Source organism: Musca autumnalis, unplaced genomic scaffold, assembly GCF_047663935.1.
Source record: "Musca autumnalis isolate F117 unplaced genomic scaffold, ASM4766393v1 scaffold_3, whole genome shotgun sequence".
NCBI classification, from domain to species: domain Eukaryota; kingdom Metazoa; phylum Arthropoda; class Insecta; order Diptera; family Muscidae; genus Musca; species Musca autumnalis.
Window position 1 is genome coordinate 1,802,616 of NW_027411866.1, and position 21,198 is coordinate 1,823,813.

Below are 21,198 nucleotides of genomic sequence, written 5' to 3' on the forward strand. Positions count from 1 at the left end.
ACCCATGTGCACATTGGATTTGCACTCAATTTATCAATTAATATTTCATGCAAATTAATCAACAATTGTTTAGAAAATGTTTTTTCCTTTCAATTTTACTTCTTATTTCTTCGAAAATATTCACTGCAACTGAAAATAACTGGTTGCTGAAAAATAGCCGGTTCGTCAACTGAGATTCGCAACTTCAGTTGAAGGTTGTCATACATAAAGTAATTTTGACAACTGACAACTCCACTCAACGATAATTGCTATCGATAATCGATCCCTATGTAATTCGTCAGTCCATAACTGCTACGTTATAGGGAAGTTCGACTGTAAATCCTCCTAAAGGAGGTGTTAACCCGCTAAAAAGGTGTAATGTAAAAATAAACATGAATTATTTGCAAAAAATCTCAAATCGATCCTATCAATAGGTCTGTCTGGTTACTTTCCCAACAAGACCTTTCTCGGAGAGTAGAGTTTTTATTCTCTTTTGCAAGGAAAATTTAAAATGTTAAAAGACGCCTTCCTTGCAAAAACCAGCAAGCAATCAGCTGATTTGCCAAAACAGAACAATTATTCCGCCATTAAAGGAACCAAATAAGCAAAAATTGTGTATTTTATTAAAACTAAAAAAGAAAATGACGCGATAAACCTTCCATTTTGCAACTTGGTTCTCGAAAACAACATAACAATTGACTTGCTTATTTCCACAATAAAATTGTTTTCAATTTGCACAAACATAAATCACAGAATAATTAAAAAACAGCTGATTAATTGGTGCCACCGTGGTGCAATGGTATGCACGCCCGCCTTGCCCGTTGGTTCGATTCCCCGGCCAGGCAACATCAAAACACTTTTCAACGGTGGCAAAATACCCCTCAGTAATGTTGGCGACATTTCCTGAGTATTTCAGCCATGTAAAACTTCTCTACAAAAGTGGTGTCTTAGACACGCCGTTCGGACTCGGCGATAAACTGTAGGTCCCATATCATTGAGCTAATATGAATCGGGGTGCACTCATTGATATGAGAGAATTCTCCCTTGTCCCTTATGGGATGTTTGTGGAACAATTATTATTATGATTAATTGTTTACAGGAAGAAGACGAGTTGCAAGTGCATGCTAGAAGAAATTTGTCTGCATTTGTCTTTTGCTGACTTTTTGTGTTAACAGACGACTTCCTGCAACAATTGGTACAAGTTGTTACACATTTTAGGGTAACCAGACAGACCTAATATCAGACCTTCAAAGAGACTAAATACAACTAAATTCTTCCTTTCTATTAAGGGGTCGATTATGCATTACCACTAAACTTGAGTTGGGTTGTCAATTGTCAGCACAACTGAGATGAAATGTTGTATTATTGATGTCAACCCAACTGGGTTGTCGATAAACGTGTTATCGATCAGTGTTTTTTTTTTTTTTTTTTTTAATTTGTGAACTCTATATTTATGCAATAGGCACAATTCGCAAAAAAAAACTACATATTTTAAAATTCCAATGTAATGACATCTATTAGAAGAAATTTAAGGCGCAAGTCGAATCCATTGGAATTGCCATCTGCACTGTATGTTGAAGCTCATGTTGGAAAGATCTGTATAATCAGTAAATTATTTTAGGTTTAAGGAGTATTTTCGATTGTGGAAACGTTAAAGGATGACTTCAAACTAAGTTACAGATCAACAGCAATACCCCCACTTTTAAAAGTGTGCGCTGCGTTGAGATTTTTTACGGAGAGAAGTTTCCAAAAGTCCCATGACAATGATTACAACAATTGCATTGCTCAATCTATATTGTCGAACGTATTGATTGGATTAAGGGTGTCACCGTTGTTCAATGGTATGCACACCCGCCTTGCACGCTAAAGGTCGTGGATTCGATTCCCAGGCCAGGCAAAATACCCCTCAGTGATGTTGGCGACATTTCCTGAGTATTTCAGCCATGTAAAACTTCTCTACAAGTGGTGTCTTAGGACACGCCGTTCGGACTCGGCAATAAACAGTAGGTTCCATACCATCGAGCTAATACTATGAATCGGGGTGCACTCATTGATATGAGAGAAGTCTCCCTTGTCCCATCTGGGATGTTCGTGGAACAATTATTATTGATTGGATTTGCACTCAATTTATCAATTAATATTTCAAACTGTTATTTTATTGTTATTTTTACCATATTTTTTATACACAAAATTAATTAATCATGTAAATAATCAATAATTGTTAAAAAAAATGTTTTTTTTCCTTTTCGACTTTACTTCTTATTTCTTCGAAAATATTCACTGCAACTGAAAAAAAATGGTTGCTGAAAAATAGCCGGTTCGTCAACTGAGATTCGCAACTTCAGTTGAAGGTTGCCATACATAAAGTAATTTTGACAACTCCACTCAACGATAATTGCTATCGATAATCGACCCCTAATCTTCGCTTTGGAAATTGCGGAATTCCACCGATATTTGAAATCTAATGTAGAAATTTCAATGACCCGCCAAGTATTGTTCTTTGAATGGAGTTCTGTTATGCAAACAACAACAAGAAAATTAAAAGAAGAATCTCAAGGAATATAGACGCCAGTCTGTCAGCTCCACTATACTACTACACCGCCCGCCAGTACCCTCCCTAACAACCCCTGAGTACACTATCCTTTCCATCACAAACTAATAAAATACAAATAAACCAACGACCGACAAACGAATCGCTGTCGCCAAAAAAAAAAAGAGAAAAAACAAATGAAAATTGCTGAAAAAAAGAGTGGAAAACAAAAGACGAAAAGAAGAAACGACTAAAGAGCAGCGAAACGGAACCGACAACAAGTTGACTGTTTTATTTGATTTATTTTTGTAATGTTTTGTATGTTGTGGATTCTTCTCCCATGTTTTTACTCAACGTTATTATTTTTATTAATTCATTTAACAAAAATTCATTGTCATCTTTGATTATTGCGTTGCCTCAATTCACTTTTTATTATAGTTTCGAGTTCTCGGCTGTTGCGTGCGTGTGTGTATGCCGTGTTTTTTGTGTGTTTTTCTAACGGTACCCAATGACATTCACTTAAATGTGCCGCGTCGTCTAACCCCGCTTCCAACCATGTTTCCGTGGGTGAACGAACAAACGAGAATGAATATGTGCAAATAAATACGTAATAATTTTTAAATATTCTTCGGTGTGGTTGTTGTTGTTGTAGTTTTGTAAATTACTTGAAATCACTTTTTATTTGTTTAACAATTTCCATTCACAGTGCTTTTCTCTAAAAACTACGTTACTTTTTTACAATTAGTTACAACAATAACAGCTTTTTTGTTTGCAACCCAATATTCCTTGCTTTTTAAATTGTTGTTCTTTTTTTCTCATTTGTTTTCTTCTTCGCCGTTTCGCTAACGGAAAAGTGAATCAACCGCAAAACGTGACGTACTAAACTAAACTAAATTGAATTGCTCTTTGGCAGTGCTACCTACCGACAGCGACCGCAGTCCATCAGAGCACAACCAGCCACACGCAGCAGCAGCGCCAAGAGGCCGGTTTATGGATTAGTTTGTTGTTCCTTCCTGGCCCCCACCAGCCCCACCAACATGCAAACAACTCACGGTGATGGAACTTAACATATGTACATACGTGTATATCAGAGATGTATGATTTCTTATTGAAAACATTAGTTGCGTTTTACATTTATACGATTGCTCCAACGAGATTTTGTGTCCTCTTTGATCATATTCGTAAATTTCACACACAGGGTTGCATTTTTTTGTAACATGGTACCAAGCGTACATTTTGTTAAAAATGCTTAATGTAAAAAGAAGGTATTTTATAAAAATTTTAAAATGCTTATAAAAAATAATCATTTGCAAAACTACATTTTGTTTTAATTTCTCTTACTATGTTTTGCAACTCTGCTTAACAAGAATAACCACCACAAAGAGGAGACAAAATCTCGTACGAGCAATCGTATAAATGTAAAACACCACTTAAATATTAAAAAAGGTACAAAATTGTACTTGTTTGCAACAACGCATCTCTGAATTGTTTATTCTCACTAATTTTGTTCTCTTTCTCTGCCACTGAGCACTCATCAATACTCTTAAATTCCCATAAGCAGCAGCATTTTGTATCTCTTTGCTGAATTATAATCGACAGGACTGACACACAGTGGGAACAAATGCAGATCTAGAGTGCAGAAAATAAAAGCCAATGATTTATTGTATGTTTATCCATAATTATGACAAGAATAGCTTAAGAGTGACATGTTTACTTCATTTATTGATAATTTGGTCAATTTGTATTTTTCGTATAACAGTGCACGACATATCAATGGAAACTTTTTCAAAAAAAAAAACTAAATATACTTATTTTTTACTAAGTACATTTATTCTTAGCCAAATATATATTTTGCTTAAAATTAAAGTTCTATGCGAAATAATAAGTTATTCTATATTCAGCAGAACACACCTTAAGTCCGTGTTTAGACACACGGGAAAGTAAATTCAGTTTTTAGGCAATAGGGGGTAGGAAGGAGTATTGAGGAGTAGAGTTGTATAGTTCATGAACGAACTAGTTCAATTGAACGATTCATCGAAAAGAGCGTATGAACTAGATCAGTCAATATAGTTCATTATAGTTCAATAGATCACTGAGCGCCAACCGAAAGATCCACGAAGAACGATCAACGAACGAACGATTCACAATCTAGTTCAACATGTCGTTCACAAATGAATAAAGTGACGCCGTCGTCTGTTTTATGTAATACCCTCGTAATGTGATGTGTTTGTTTATGTTTTGGATCAAGGTAGTGGATCCGAATGATTCAACTGGATATTGAACTATGAACTAGATTACTGAACTAGTTCAGTTAAAAGAGCAGAACTATTGAGCTAGATCTTTTAAATGAACTAGATTGTACAACTCTATTGAGGAGCTCTTTCCTCTCCGCTCTCTCCCAAAAACTCAATTTACTTTCCCGAGAAATTTGCGTGTCTAACACAGACTAAACATCTTCTGCAAAATATCCATTACTTCAAAACCCTTGGCAAAACAATGAGAACTTCCATTAAGTATATATGGTAAAGGGTTATTTTCCTAGCATTTTTGTACTATTAATGAAGAATATAATCCGAATTGAAACAATAGCCCATTTTTTTCCTTTATGTGATCTTTTCATGGCAAAGGATGCCATATAAACGGTGTTTTTCAAGAAAACCACATTTTCTAATGTCGTTTAAGACGATATTGGAAAAAGTTATAAAAAATTGTTAATATTTAATATAAAGGATTGGCCTATATAGGATATCATTTCCAAAACCTAATTACCAAAATAAATAATTGCATAAATTATTATTATTATTATTTTGAGCACAGAAACCAATATTCACCTCAAAATTGAGTGGCAGACCCCTGAAACAACTTTCGGCAAGAGTTAAGTAAACCTTTAAACATTTTTTTGAAGCTTAAGACAAAATAAAATTTTGCGCGGCGAAAAATGGTCCAAAACCATTGGTATCATAAAATAGCTCTTCTTGGAAAAATTGATATAGAAGGATATATCTCTGAAAAAAGAACTATATTCTATTTTCAAACGTATTCTATTCTATTTTCTTTCTTTAATTGAATTCTCCTTTAAAAATTACATGCAAAACATGAAATTTTTATCTGAAATTACTTTTAAAGACCAGGTCCAAATCTTCGATACGTAACATTTTAATTATATTTTCATCTTCGAAAAATGTGAAAGGATTTATTAACTAACAACCTAAATACCAATTTGGCGCTTTTAAGTTATTTTTTCGATAGAAATAATTCTTGCCCAAAGTTGCCTCATGCCATTCTGCCATTCTAAGTCGAGGTGGTTTTGTTGTCATCCTAGCAATTATGAAATTATTATTTGGTAATTGTTTCTAACGCATTATGTCCCCACATATTGAGCAATATTTTATATTATTAAACATTGTTGTGTAAAACTAAATTTTTTTCCAATATCATCTTAAATGGGTACTAGGAAAGGAAATTAGGGTTTCTTGAAAACATAGACTTCATATGCAGCCTTATGCGATGAAAAAGTCGCATATAGGAGAGAAAATGGAGCATTGATACAACTCTGTTACTATTCTGTATTAATAATGCAAAGAAAATTGAGAAAATAACCTTTAAACATAAATATTTGAGAAGATTTAAGGAAGTTTCCATTGTTTCCCAAGGGTTTTAAAGTAATGGGTATTTTGCAGAAGCAGTATTAGGCATATTTTTTCTGAATATAGAATAAGTATTTGTTTAAATTACTATTATATCGTATTGAACTTTTATTTTATGCAAGAATATGCAGGCATATTTGACTAAAGAATTAATATACTTAGTCAAAAATTATTAAATTTAGTTTTCTCCAAAAGCTTCTATTGATATGCCGAACAATGTATTTTTTTATACCCTCAGCCTTTAGGCTATGAAGGGTATATAAACTTTCATACGGGCAAAATGTGCCTCATCGAAATAATGGTTTTAGACCCCAAGTATGTTTGGACGAAATGTGTTTCAGACAATTTGGAGTCGATTGAGCAATGTCCATCCGTCTGTCTGTCTGGCTGGCTGGAGCGCACGATAACTCTCGAAGGGATGAACCGATTCGGTTAAAATTTTGCCTTTCGTAATATTTTGCCCAAACTTAGTTTAAGTTCGAAGACGGGCTATATCGGTCCACTCCTTCCGGTACCTCCCACACAAAAGTTCGAAAATATTCCGAAAATTTGTGCGCGCGATTACTCTTGAAGGGAGTAACCGATTTGGTCCATACTTTGCCCATCGTGGAGCGTGTACCAGACTTAGATAAGGTTTCAATATGGACTCAATCGGTCCACTCCTTCGGGTACCTCCCACACAAAATTTCGGAAAAGTTCAGTTTAGGGCCATCTCTCGAATCGCGTTGATTTTTGTTTTAGCAACTTGTATTCACGGCCCCCCATACGGCGGTAAAAGTTTCATCAGGGGCAAGTCCATACTTCCTGAGAAAATAGCTTGAAAGATGCACAAAACCCCTATGACACCGTGTGAGGTGGTTGGAGCGCATGATAACTCTCCAATCATAGTTTAAGTTCGAAGATAAGCCATATCGGTCCACTCTTTCAGGTACCTCCCCCACAAAAGTTCAAAAATGTTCGGAAAAATTGTTCGTACGTTAACTCTTGAAGGGAGTGGCCGAATTGGTCCATACTTTACGCATCCTAATATATCTACCAGATACGGATCAGGTTCAAATATGGACTATATTTGTCTGCTCCATCCATTACCTCCCACACAAAATTTCGGATAAGTTCACTTTAAGACCTGATATCGAATCACTTTGATTTTTGTTGAAGCAACTTGCATTCGCTGCCTCAATTACGATGGTAAAAGTTTTTTTCAGGGGCAAGTCCAAGTCTTGAACAAACAGCCCGAAGGGTGTAAAAACCCCAAGGCACCATATGTAGTGGCTGGAGATCCACTTCCATTCCTTTTAGTATCTCCTCCGCAAAACTTTTGATTTTTAATCCTAATCAGCATTTTTGTCGGTTCAAACGCCCAACATTTTTAAAACCCCGTAAATAATTTTTTTTTTTGGGAATAAATTGTTTCAATATACACAGGTTGAGGGTATATCTCTGTCGGCAAAGCCGACTGACACTTCCTTACTTGTTATTTTTAGTATAACTCCCATAGAACGGTACCACCCGATTTTGGTAATTTTGAGGATTTTAGCCTGTTTCCACGCATTTCGTAGAAACTGTAGGGCTGACTTTTTCATTTTGTATTTTCGTATCTGTTATGCTGAGATCAATTCCAAGTGATATCGATCTTATTTGTCAAAAAATTTGTTTTGTTTGAGCCAAACTTATGCCTTCCCAAATTGGCATATTTTCTAAAAATCGCAGGAAGTCGCAGGCAAAAATTTAAGACTTTATTCTAGACAATTTACATAAAAAATAAAAAAATTAAGCTTAACTCGACTAATTTCCATACTAAACTCCTATTTTAATCGAAGAAATTAATGAAAATGGACCGTACATTTATTTAGGCGGAAACATGTATGTATATTAAAATAACTTATTGGTTACAAAACTATTTCATTAATTAAATGGCATTACGATTTATAAAAATATTCCACAATAATATATTCACAGAATGCACACGTCTATCGCAATTTTACAGCTATAAATGTTCATAACTAACATTGTAAAAATATATATGTACATATTTGAAATGTACAGTTATTCCATTCTGCCTAGCTTTATCTAATTATTATATATATGGGCTATATCAAACTGTGGATTTTCTATACTGGAATGTTTTATACCCCTAGCAAAGACTAAATAACACGTTTCAGCCATTTCGGTGTGATAATGAGGCTAACATATTTCAATTGTTCTTATAATTTAAATCTTTTAATTAATTCTTTTTTAGCATACAACAACAACATTATTCTGGAGTTAGCAACCAGTTTACATGATGAAACAGTCGGCAATAAGGAAATTACAATAATTACAAATGTCATATAAATGTGGTTTTAGCTTGGATCACACCTTTCAACTCCTAATATGACCTGATAGAAACAGATATTGTATGTAGTTTCGTCTGCTGCAAAATGTAAAACTGACTAAAGGATTCAACAACAGTTAGGGTCACCTCGACTACTACCAAAATTCACACTTTCTTCGCTACCATTTTGAGTGATCAGATGTTGCTGTATTTGAAGGAAGGATATTTCAAAAGAATTATGGACAATGATGGTGAATACAAATATTAAACAAAAACAACATTGTTCCACAACAGTGGAAGGCATTGTGACTCACAAGAGAGAACATGTGCTCTAAGTGAGCGTAAATTGGTTATCGCTCACAGCCTGTGTATATGCCAGAGTGAGGCAGAGAACATTTTTGGGTCTCTCTTGTGCTCTCAATGAGCGTAAATTTGTCGTTGTTCACAACGTGTTAGCATCTACACAGGCTGTGAGCGATAACAAATTTACGCTCACTTAGAGCAAATGGGCTCTCTTGTGAGTCGCAATGCCTCCTCCTGGTATATGCTAACACGTCGTGTGCATCAACAAATTTACGCTCATTGAGAGTACAAGAGAGACCCAAAAAATTTCTCTGCCTTACTCTGTTCCACAACATCCCATACGGGACAAGGGAGACTTCTCTCATATCAATGAGTGCACCCCGATTCATATTTAGCTCAATGAAATGGGACCTACTGTTTATCGCCGAGTCCGAACGGCGTGTCTTAAGACACCACTTATGGAGAAGTTTTTCAAGGCTGAAATACTCAGGAAATGTCGCCAACATTACTGAGGGGTATTTTGCCATCGTTGAAAAATGTTTGATGTTGCTTGGCCGGGGAATCGAACCCCCGACCTTCTGCGTGCAAGGCGGGCGTGCATACCATTGCACCACGGTGGCACCCGAATACAAATATTGTGTACCTTAATATGGAGATTAATGAAATGATAACCAATGCCTGTGGGGCACAACATAGACTATTGAAAATATATTTAGGTATATCATCAGACCGGTAAGTCTCCACATTCTGAACTTAAGTAGCAGATATTTGTAAGAGTTTGCGAAGTGGGGTTAAATTAGTGAGGACTAAAGTTCGCATTACATTATTAAATCTTCCATTTAACATTAACGTTATATTATGTTAATAATATAGCAATATCGACACTTATTATTAAAGTAAACTTGTAAGAATAAAAAACGGGCTATCTCTCCGATACCGGCCAACATTAAACTACAGACTTATTCTTAAAGCAAACTTATAAGAATAAAAAACGGATACGGACCAACTTTTAACTACCGACAGGTAATTATGGGCCTAATTTGGAAATGCTATATACATATATCCGAGGATGTTATATACGGTAAATAGTGCATCTGCCTATTATTAGCAAATAAGTACAACAGTTTCGTATATCATACGCAGACACTACTGTATTTTGAGTGCTTTTGTAAAAAAATGTGCAATTTGATGTCCAATATACATATGTACATACATTTGTACGTATGTAGTTACATACATTTTGCTCTGTTTATTCTTTAAAGTTTCCACATTTCTAGAGTTTGTTTTTCATTGGAAATTTTGTAAAATGAGAAAATATCCATATCCAACTAATAGAGAGAACGACTACGAGAACAACAACAATGAGCAAATATTTATGAAAAACTTGCAACGTGGTATGTTGGAAACAAACGAAAGTGTGTCATGGTGCGTCATTTGACACAAGAAGTAGTGAAATATGTACATCAGACTGACCCAAAAAAAAATTTTTTTATTTGATCCAAAAGCATTATATGTATATGATTTTTTTAACGATCGGTTAAGGTTAACCCGGGTGATCTTTTTTTCCCATAGTAATTTGTAAGGGGCCAAAGGTGAATTTTCACGAAATACTCTAAAAGCCAACCGGCACGGATTAAAATTTCATATATAAGGTCTTTGGGTCAAATGGAAATAATTTTGAGGAAAAGAGTTCCAATCCAAAAAATTTGCTTTTTTTGGATCAGTCTAATGTACACACATATGTACATATATACATACATGTTGAAAAAATTGAATTCCCAATGAGCTTCTTGTTTGTCCATCCGCGAAATAAAACGATTTACTGCGACATATGTAAGTAAATTGTTTTCAGTCCGTACTGTATGAAGTACGTTTTTCAATTGGTACTAAATTATATAATTTTCGCATCGATTTACGGTTCGCTACGTGGCCATCCATGCCTGGCGTGGCCCAGCTGACTGAACTGGGCTGTAATGTTAGTGTCAAATTCATTACGACATTTTATGTATGTATTTATTTCTATTTCTTGGTTTGTTCCAGTACTGCAAGAATCTACTATTTTTTTCGATAACATAAAGGAAAAAATGTTATCGTATTAAAAAATAGTAGCTTCTTGCAGGTTCTGGAACCGAGCATATGTTCGATGTATATTAGGGATATACATTTTTTGAAAAACAAAAAAAGAAAAACTATTTTCATAGAAAAAAAATATTTCCCATAAAGACTTCTTCATATCAATGACATGTAACATCCTCCAAGTCCGAAAGACGTGCCCCACACTAAAACAGCGCTTATAGAGGCGATACACATTTGTTACTATGTTGTGGTATTTTGATAAGTTTGAAAAAAAATAAAGCCTAATAAACATGTGTTTTCGTGATTAAAAAAAATTAAATATCTTCTCCTTTTTCAATTAATTTCCAGTGACCTCAAACCTATTTGCAAGAAATTATGCATTTAGTGGAATGATATGGAAACATTCAAATTGAAAATCTAACGAGTTTTCATTCATGTTTTCCAAAATATTCAATCAAATGTGAAAAAATATTAGTTTTTTTAAATTCCAATCATTTATAGACATTTCCTTATTTTGTTTACATTTACCGATGACACTTACATTGCAAACAAAAGCAAATTTATATGTGGTTGTTGTTGAGTTGTATTTGTTGTAGTATTTACTTTACCTTGTTTCTTCTACCATGGTGGCCATCATAATTCTCAGTGGAATAAATTACAACATTGTTGTGTCGACGCTGAATGCGCATTCATTAATCTCATTCATTCAGGCCCTGTCGTTCATATAGCTCTTCTAGTTTATTAAGTTGAGCGAGTTAATAGGGGCAATCATGAATATTTTCTTCGAAATTTTCCGCACGGAACAGAACTTTAAAAAGTGAAATTCTATTAAAATCATTATTTAAAAACGTTGAAGACTACCAGAATATCTTTTTTATTGAATATTCTCGCCGAATCGACAAAAATATTACCTTTTTGGACATAGGTATGGAAATAAAAAATGTAAAATTTAAAGTTCTACAAATAACACGAGTACGGTTAACTTTCTTGCGTTTTAATTTTACCAATTTTTGTCGGCCTTCTTAACATCAAATTGGGATATACCTACATACGAATCATTTATTTTCTGATAAAACGAAGAAAGGACGAGAGGAAGCATAAGCGATATTTACAAGAAAATGGAAGACCGAAATGTAAAATTGGACGTAAATGAGCCATCGAACGAACGGAATGGAAAAGACTGATCGGCTCGATGAAGGAGATTGCCCAACAACACTAGTAGTAATAATTAAGTTTATCAATCAATATTATGCTGCATTTGTTTCATAGAAAACCGGTATTTTTCGGATTCATTATTAACATAAAGCATTAATAAATAATCTCAAAGACAACATGAAATCACATTTGAAAGCCAAAACATTAAAATCTCAAACGCCGCAATCCGAATGAATATCCGCCGAAACACAAAACAAAATCCGAGTTTCAATAAATTATTGATATTCGAGTCGGAGGGTGCTAAATACGTCAATAAAATCTAGATTTTTGGCCCGGTTGACTGGTTATTGGCGATTATGGCCCACTAGTTATACCTGTGCTTACTATAAAACAACTCAGCAATACACAAAAAATTACTTTTGAATTCACATTCAGAAACAAAAAAATAAAATAAAAAACAAAACCAGATTCGGCAAAATATCTAACGTATGCAAAATAACATTGCGCTGAAAACTAAATTTTGCAAAAAAAAAAAAAAAACAAAAATCAAAAAGGCATAAAACAATACATAACAGCAAAGTCTGAACAACCGTGCTGGCTGTAACACAACGCTTTAAGTAAACAAGTTTGAAACCACAAGAATTTGAATGAAACATTTTTTTAGTTGGTTGATCAGCAAATTCAACAACTTTGTCAGTGTTGCCAACTTAATCACATATCATATAAGTCATGGCCCAATATACAAGATCTTCAGTTTGTCTTCGGAGCTCACAGCATAGACAAAAGCTCTGTTCCTTTACATTCAAGAATCTTCAAGTTTTACCACTTTTTACTCGAAAAGCGTTCCTTTACTTCAGACACAATACAATTCGAATGGGAGCAGTTTACAACTTTTACTACTTTTGCCGGTTTTACCATTTTCAAAAGTAAAGGAACAGACCAATAAATAACTATAGATTTTCACAAATACGGGCTATAATTTTGTTCGACAAAATGGCGCTCTTGGGCTTTCGCTTAGCAACCCACATGTTTTATTAAGGTTTAATTCCTAATTTGACGATTTCTTCGCAGAAGAAGACTTTGCAGCCGCCATTTATAAATAAACTAAACCCAAATAATACCGAAATTCTGATTACATAATTAGAGATGGTCTCATAGGCAATTTTCAATTTGGTTGCAAGGCTCTTTAGGACATTCCGGACGGAAATATGGGAGCCAAGCAAAAGAGGAGGACTTTAAATTAAAAAAAAAAAAACAAGATTTCCCACCAAAAGACTCAACATATTGTCACACGTTTAATCGAATTTAAATGGCAACACTGTAGGTAACATACATTTCGAATATCACTTTTATGCTAGTTTTGCACACTCGACTCGACAATCTCACATTCGCTCATTCACATAAACCGAAGTCTTTTTGCATTCATACTTGTTCGTGGTTGTTGTCATCATCATCCCCTGCAAACATTTGGAAGATTGTTGGACGACTTTTTGATCAGATTATTCTTCCGCCGCCTCTTTCCGGCGATCTTTTAGCGAATTTTTTGGCGAGTAATTTGCTATTCGTTGACGAATCTTCAGCTATGCTTCTCTGCGATCTTTTCGCGAATTTGTATTATGTTTCGCTGTTGTTAGTGCCGGCGAATAATATATTATTCTTCAGAACATTGGTGTCCAAAATAAATGAGAGAGAATTGATGGGAGAGTAATGTCCCCTTTTTTAAACAATGGCTGACATGGATCTCATTTGAATTCGTTATTCTCTGCTGTTACGACAACGTGCAGGCGTTGACATCAATGCTTCTGAACCCCGATCACGCGATTGTTACTAAAATTTTTGATTTGGTTGCATATAATTCTCATATACACATTCTACATAACTTTGATATTAATGGCACGAATAATATTGTCAGTATTGACAAAAACAACACATGTCCGGGTTTTGTCGAGTGAAATGAAGAAAGTGAATGAGAACCAGTATACAAAGACATAAATACAACAAGATAAGACATTTTTTTGCTATCATTCTTCAGTGAATGGCTTTTGAATTTAACATAATGTTATATTACGATATGGTGATATAACATTTTTTTCTTTTATACATTTTTACGTATTTAACCGAATTTACCGATCCAATTGACATAGAATTATTCTTGAATAGATCCTTGAATTCATAAATTTCGTTTCTGATACCATTACATGAAATGTTCCTCCTTGGTTGCGATTTTGAATTAACTGCATCCTGTTAAGGGTAATGTTTCTATACAAAGTTTCGTAAACATTTTTTTGTTGCATGCATTTTGTCTAGTCTTAGTTGTATTTATGTCTTTGCAGTATACAACCACTCACTACAAAATAAGGAATAATTAAAAATATAACTAGTCAGAAAAAAGAAAACAAAAGGAGTATAAATCAAAGACAACAAATGAAAGAGAAAAAAAAATCAAAGAAGATTGAAAAATAAATTTCCTTTAATTTTTTCTTTATATTTTCTTCTTCTTAAGATCTTCCATGTGATTCGTCAGTTGTTGGAAATTCGCGGAAGATTTTTAGGCGAGCTCGCCTACGATTAATTGATCTTCCAAGAGAGTCGCTAACTATATTCTTATGCGATAGAAAATGTTTGCAGGGTCATTACTCTTCTGCTTTTGAATGTTGTTAAGAAGAAATTCGCACTCTAGTTGTTGTTGCCGCTGTTTCTGTCGTTTCATCGTTGTTCGGAAGATGTAGGAGAACAAACACAAAGAAAAAATTGTCGTAGACACAGATACTTTTAATCGCCCTCTCAATCGGAATTCGTGTTTTTTAACTTTTTTATGTCAAAACCAAAGACGAAGCCCAAAAAGTATTTGTGTTCCATAAATTGTTGGTAATTATGTTGTTGTTGCTGTGATTGAATTGGTCTATGACATAGGCTCTATACTTGGTTTGACGTTTAATGATGATAACATCCATGGTTAATATAACAGTTTTTGATTTGTAGGACACAAACGTCTTTGTAGGACAAACATGTGGCTACTCCAGCGGTAGTGGAATTCGGCAACTCATTTTTTGGTTACGGACAAAAATCGGTAAAACTAGGACTTAACGACAACTTCATTGTTGTCGCTAAATTACCGACAAATTTCTTCAATTACCGAAATTACAAGTGTGAGATACACTTCACCCCGGTTAACTACCTCTCATAAAATTCCAAAAAAATGAGGCAGTTATGCGGGAAAGGCAGTTACGAAAATCCCGCATAGCTACCTCATATGGGTAGTTATAAAAAATCTCATCTCAACCTTACAGAAAATGACAACAATTGGAACATAATCGCCATAAAACAAAACGGTCTATAGTAAAAAAGTCTAAAAATATATAAGTAATATTGTTTAATCAATAAGAAATTTAGTCATCAGTGAGCATAACATAGTCCTCGAAATTGATTTTCTCATAAATACACCAGTAGTGCGATTCTCTAACTCATTTTTTGAGTTATCGACAATTGTCGGTAAAATTAAAATGCTTATAATTACGGTAATTAACGATGTTTGTCGGTAAGTTAACGACGAATAAATAGTAGTCGTAAAGTTCTACCGATAGCAAGAGTGTTGTCAACTTTTATTTGAACTTTTCATTTATAATTTTGCGTTTTAAATTTACCGATTTTTGTCGGTAACTCAAAAAATGTGTTAGAGAATCGCACTACAGTGCGGGCAATAAACCGAGAAAAACATTATTAACTGTTCTTTTTGGGGAAATATTTGACGGGCAAATATCCGAATTGGGTACTTATAGAAAAGTAATTAAGCGGGACAGTTTGAACTCATTTATATGAAAAAACTTTGGGGATTCAGATTGTGAGGCAATTAAAGGGAAAGGCAGTTAAGCAGAGAGATAAATAACCGGGGTGCAGTGTATCTATAGATTCTCACAGCAGTAGAGGTTACTTTTCATTCGATGACTTGTTGATGGCGCTTGATACCGACAATAATGTCATACTTCTTAAGGACGGTGATAACACTGCATCCCGCTCTAAACCTGAGCTCATTGAGATCATTGGATATTCACTGGTGTGGAGATTTTCACAGGAGCCAAAATCCGAGATTTATGTTTTATTTGCGAACAAGATAGATAGAGAGATTCGTATGGGAGAAGACTCCCTTGGAAGATGTTGGTGGGAAATATTTGTTTTTTATTTCAAACACGAATTAAACTGTCCAACACTGGAAATGCAAACAACTTCTAGTAGGTATTTTCTGAATGTACATGTTGAGACTATAAAAACGGTGGGTTTTTTGTTAGAACGGGCTTTGATTTTATGGCCTCATCTAAAACGAGCCAAAACGATATTTTTCCACTGATCGGTCCTTTATCTCAGAAACTAATAAGAATTTTGCATTGCAGTCTTCAGCTCTAAAATAGTAGAACTTATATTTTAAACAGGAGAACTAGGAAAAGCTGCATCCACCGCATCAAAATCGTGAAAATATAGAAAAGTTTACATAATGAACCAAGTAACCTTTCGCAAAATTTTCCAAATTATGTGCCCAGCAATTCCTCGTAACATTCTAAAACTCTAAAATACATGCATGTTTCACGTTGTTTAAAATGTATTTCATGTCACACCTTCTACAAAATATATTTCAAACAACGTTCACACAGGCGGCTTTTTCTCATATTTGGGATTTCAATGCATTGTTGACATATTTATCAAATTGTCATTGAAAAATATGCTAGAAACAACAACATTTTACAAAAATCAAATGTTCGGAAAAGTTGTGTATTGCATTCCAGTATTTTTTTTCAGATAACATTACGAAAAATTTAGCGGCTTTGGAGATATGGTGCGAAATATATTATGGACTTTTTAGACATATTATTAAGTTTGAGGCAATAAATGCAGTATTTCGAGTTCATTATTCCTCCAAATATTTTCTTCTTGCTCTTATCAACAAGTTTGCTGCAATGATCAAAACAATGTTCGTATTGATTTCAGAGATATCGCCCAGATTTGCTTCAAAAAGTCAATATTTAATCATGTTTAGATGAGGCCAAACCCGATCAAAGAAAACAAAACACAAATAGGGTTTTTGTCTATTGGGTCTTTACTTTCATAAAAGAAGAAGTTGTTTGCCCACGATTAGCTCAAAAATGTTGCACAGTGTTATTGTTCCATATTTTAATTTCTAAATTTACATGGATCTATTTGGAGAGGAGCAGAATTTGTTTTTTACGACTGCAATATTTTTGTTTTGTTTTCTTCTATAGTAAAGGTTGGAACGCTCAAATACCATAGACTGGCTAGCCGCCAGGACTTTAAAAAACTCATCGCAATAAATCTCCTTCATAATATCCATTAATTCTTAATTTTGTTTGTTAGATCTCATAAAATATTTTTTTGGGTTTTCTTTATTATATTTAATCTAAGTTTGTCCTTATTGAAATGTTTTGCACTTTCAAGGTTGCGCTCACCAGCTCCCAACAACCTGAAAAAAACATCGCTTTGTTTTTTTAATTCGTCGTGTTTTCAATGCCATTTAGTATCAAATGTTATCCTTTAATTCCTGGAATTTTCTAATGATGTGAACCGAGTGTGTATTCCATTACCGAGAATGCCCTACAACATGCAATGAGGGAATAACTGACAATTTGGAACAATTAAAATCCATAATGGTGCTTCCACTTTCATCCAACATGGATTAGGGTTCATTTCTTGGCCTAAACATTTATTCATCCACTGATGCTTGCTTTTTGCACCGCATACCATGCAGAAAATTTACTCTTCCGATTTGTGTAAAACCGTTTGTACGATAAACCTTATATCGGATAGTTTGGATTTTGTATTCAGCATAATAACACAATGTTGTCAAAGTCGATTGATGCCAGGATATTTACATTAGCTCGCTCGTTCGCTGGCTCACAACACATTTATGGGCAACTGATGTGTTCTTTTTTTTTGGAGGTGAGGCAGCAACAGAGTAAAGCGCAAGGCAGATGTTGTGTATTTAACCGAATTCGTAATCCGGATACTTACGTCAACGGAGGAGGCTATAAACCTACACAGCCATAGAGGCTAGCCTGTGTGTGTGCTTGTGTCAGACCTTTATAAAAAAAACTACACATACAAAGAAGCGCATGCGCACATTTTTCTTTTGCAAGGTAAGACACAGTACAAAGAATAGAATACAAAACCGAGAGTTGGTAACTAAACTAATGTGCCCGAAAAAGGAAGGGATGAATGGTGTTGTAGCCTGTCTGCATATTTCGTCTGGCTCTTCAGGTTTCTTCTTATGTTTTTTTTGTATTTGAGAAGATTTTCTGTGTCAAGCGTTAATTTTTCTAAATCAAATTAGATGGAGGTTGGTTTCGCCAAAGGAATGTTTACGGTACAGTTTAAAAGTGTGCAGAGTTGGGAACATAAATACATATGTATGTATGTACATACAAGCAAAATGAGAGAATTCGAAAAAGTGTTACCAAGGTAATGGTTTCTTCTTTTCACCTACCTTCTTCTGGGATTTTTTTGTTTTATGTCCCGAAAGGGAAGGTATGGGATGAGTATTTTGCTTAGCAAACTACCTATGCTGTTAGATAAAATGAGGCAAAAGTAAGGCTTGCGGTAGGGGAAGAATGTATTATCAGGAAACAAGAATAAAATTAAAAATGCAGAAACTTAAAACAGTCTGGTAAAAATCTCCGCTATAGGTAGTCATAGTCATGGGAGTTACGGTGACGCAATGGTTTGCATGCCACACAGAATCTCATAGGTCCGAACATTTGTCACGGGTGCTTAAATCCTTCTGTATATGCTGGTCACACTTTTTAGCCTTCCGGCTATGTTAAACTTCTCCATTAGCAAAGTTGTACTGTGTTCCACATTCCATCATTAAGGAAAAAGGATTACCTTAGGCTAAGATGACAACAATTCAAATACCTATAATGCGAAACAAAAACACTTCATTCCACACCTCAAGCTCCACAAACATGTATGTATGTATATTTCAATGGTGTTTACTAATAGAAATGTTTGGACCAAATGTTAGTCTTCATGCCAATTGGCAAAGCAGAAATCCTAAAATGACCTAGGAACCTTTTAATGTACCGTGGAATCGGTCGGCCATTAGATGGATTGGTATCGGCTATTGCAGTCAGTGTCTATCGCATAAAATTACAGTGTTTCATGGCAACACGTTGGGCGCCATTTAAGTAGGAACAAAAGTTAATATGTGATTATTTTCAATATTAAAACTTAATTCTACATGAACCTGAAGGCAGCATTGGTGGAAGAAAAACGGGCGTTTGACAGGCTTTGATTTGCAAATTAAATGGGATTCACAGACACATTAAGTTGCTCTATTATAAATTAATTAATTGGATCTTTAACGGCTTTGTTGTCACTAATAATTGGCTGAATATAGTGGACATATATTATGGCAATATGTTGGGCGCCAATCCAAAAGATGGAAACCTTTATACAGTTTAAAATGGCATTGCCCCATTTTTCGGAACAACGAACTTCCTTGTTTTCCCATTTTTTTAACCACCATTGAAGGATCTGCCTTGTAATTATTATCATTGGCCAGCATGATCATGATTAACAGTATCATCATCGGTGGCAATTGAAACAAGGTGTAGTCATTGTTTCATTCAACTTTTAGGCCTAAAAATCGAATGCGACAGATGCTCTTTTTCTGGCCAAAAAAAAAAAAGAAAAGAAAAAAACAAAAACAACAAAATAAATAAATGTGTAATAAAAACATAGCAACAACCATAACAGCGACCAGAGCAGCAAAACCAAGCCAAACCAAAAAAAAACCGAAAAGGCCATCAATAAAAAAGACTTTTTAACAAGCAACCCCTGTCGGTTTGGTCGCCGCTTCGTTTTCGAAATAAGCCAAACAAAAAAAAAAGAGTTACAAATTATTATCAAAAAGAAAGTTTAGCACAAAACTATGGGTCAGTGTAGATGTTGTCAGTGTTTTTAGTTTGGAACCCCATAAAATCAACCGGCTAAGGCAAATCCATATCAACGGAACGGAAAGGAAATGATAAAACGTGCAGGATAACTGGCAAGGAAAGGAAGAGAGAGAAGAAAGCATTTCTCATTTCACATTTTGCTGTAAAACAAATGTTCCTTTAATCAACAATAAATTACATTTATCCTTTTTTGTTCGTTCCCCCATTTCGTTCTCGTTTTAAGTGGATGACCGTAATACGACTTTTGTTGGTTATTATTTGGAACAACGGTTGGATGGTCGAACGGTCCTTATAGTTCTCTTCTTCCACAGAACTCTCTTTCTTTGTTCTCCCACCAAAACAGAGCAGAAAGCCCGTTTACAAATTAGAACACTTGTACTATCTTTGGGCCAAGATCATCAGCGTTTGACAACAGCAGCAGCCAGCTTTGGCAATTCATATTGCAAAATGGAAATGAAGTATTTCTTCGCTCTGCTGCTGTGAGGTTCTTGGCCGAAATTCTGTACATTGAGCATATTGCTGTTGAATTGAGCCAACAACGTACCAAGTCCATTGACCCGTTTGTGCAAAATATTGTGTCTGGCTATCTCCTTCTACCGCTACCATCCTACAACATTTCAACCTCAACATACATAAAAACATATTGCCGGTATGTCTGGTTGTAGGAATGTATGTATATATGGGCTTGTTGACTGCTATGTGCACGTATGAAGGTATGTATGGGGTTTTAACCTGGTTATGAAATAAACAACAATTGAATTGTTGCTTACACGCGGTCTGTTGGTTGGTTTGTGGTTCTTAACTCAATAAAAGAAAAGAGCAAACCGCTAAAAAAGGCGACCGTATGCCAACTGGGCCAACGAAATTGCTTGACGAAATGCTCACTAATGTGGCAACTAAGAAATTATCGTCAGTTTGAAGATAAAGATAAATAAGTACATACATATGTATGTAGTTATTAGAATACATATGTACATAAGTTTCATCAAGAAGCTATGGACTTTCTACTGGAAGGTTTCTAAACTTATTCAAGATGATGCTATTCTAGACATACTAGATTACCCTGCAAACATTTGGTAGTGAAATTTATTAGAACAACAACAATGGGATTAAGCCAGACTATTTTGAAAAATCAAAATTGTGACAGCTATCCCAATAAAAATGTTCTATTTGAGAAACACTGGTCAACAACAACATATTGTTATGTGCATTTGTTGAAAATCAACGACACAT

At 34.8% G+C, this 21,198-nt stretch overlaps 1 protein-coding gene and 1 long non-coding RNA gene across 40 annotated transcripts in view; one reads left to right on the plus strand and one right to left on the minus strand.

Annotated features, from left to right (window-relative positions):
* The window catches only part of Imp (IGF-II mRNA-binding protein), an 86,305-nt gene that overhangs the window by 18,885 nt on the left and 46,222 nt on the right, over positions 1 to 21,198 (minus strand). For 9 of the 39 annotated variants that reach the window (XM_073973660.1, XM_073973693.1, XM_073973671.1 and 6 more), the window contains exon 1: positions 3,175 to 3,400. The exons of 10 other annotated variants lie outside the window; for them this stretch is intronic. In XM_073973660.1, coding sequence (XP_073829761.1) covers positions 3,175 to 3,209 — 35 coding nt within the window. In that variant the 5' untranslated portion in view covers positions 3,210 to 3,400. Of the gene's footprint in view, positions 1 to 3,014; positions 3,406 to 21,198 lie in introns of those variants that run through there. 20 more of the 39 variants (XM_073973679.1, XM_073973694.1, XM_073973670.1 and 17 more) reach the window with 9 other exon arrangements.
* LOC141397462 (uncharacterized) overlaps positions 1 to 21,198 on the plus strand; it is a 110,633-nt gene that overhangs the window by 379 nt on the left and 89,056 nt on the right. The gene's annotated exons all lie outside the window — the stretch shown is intronic.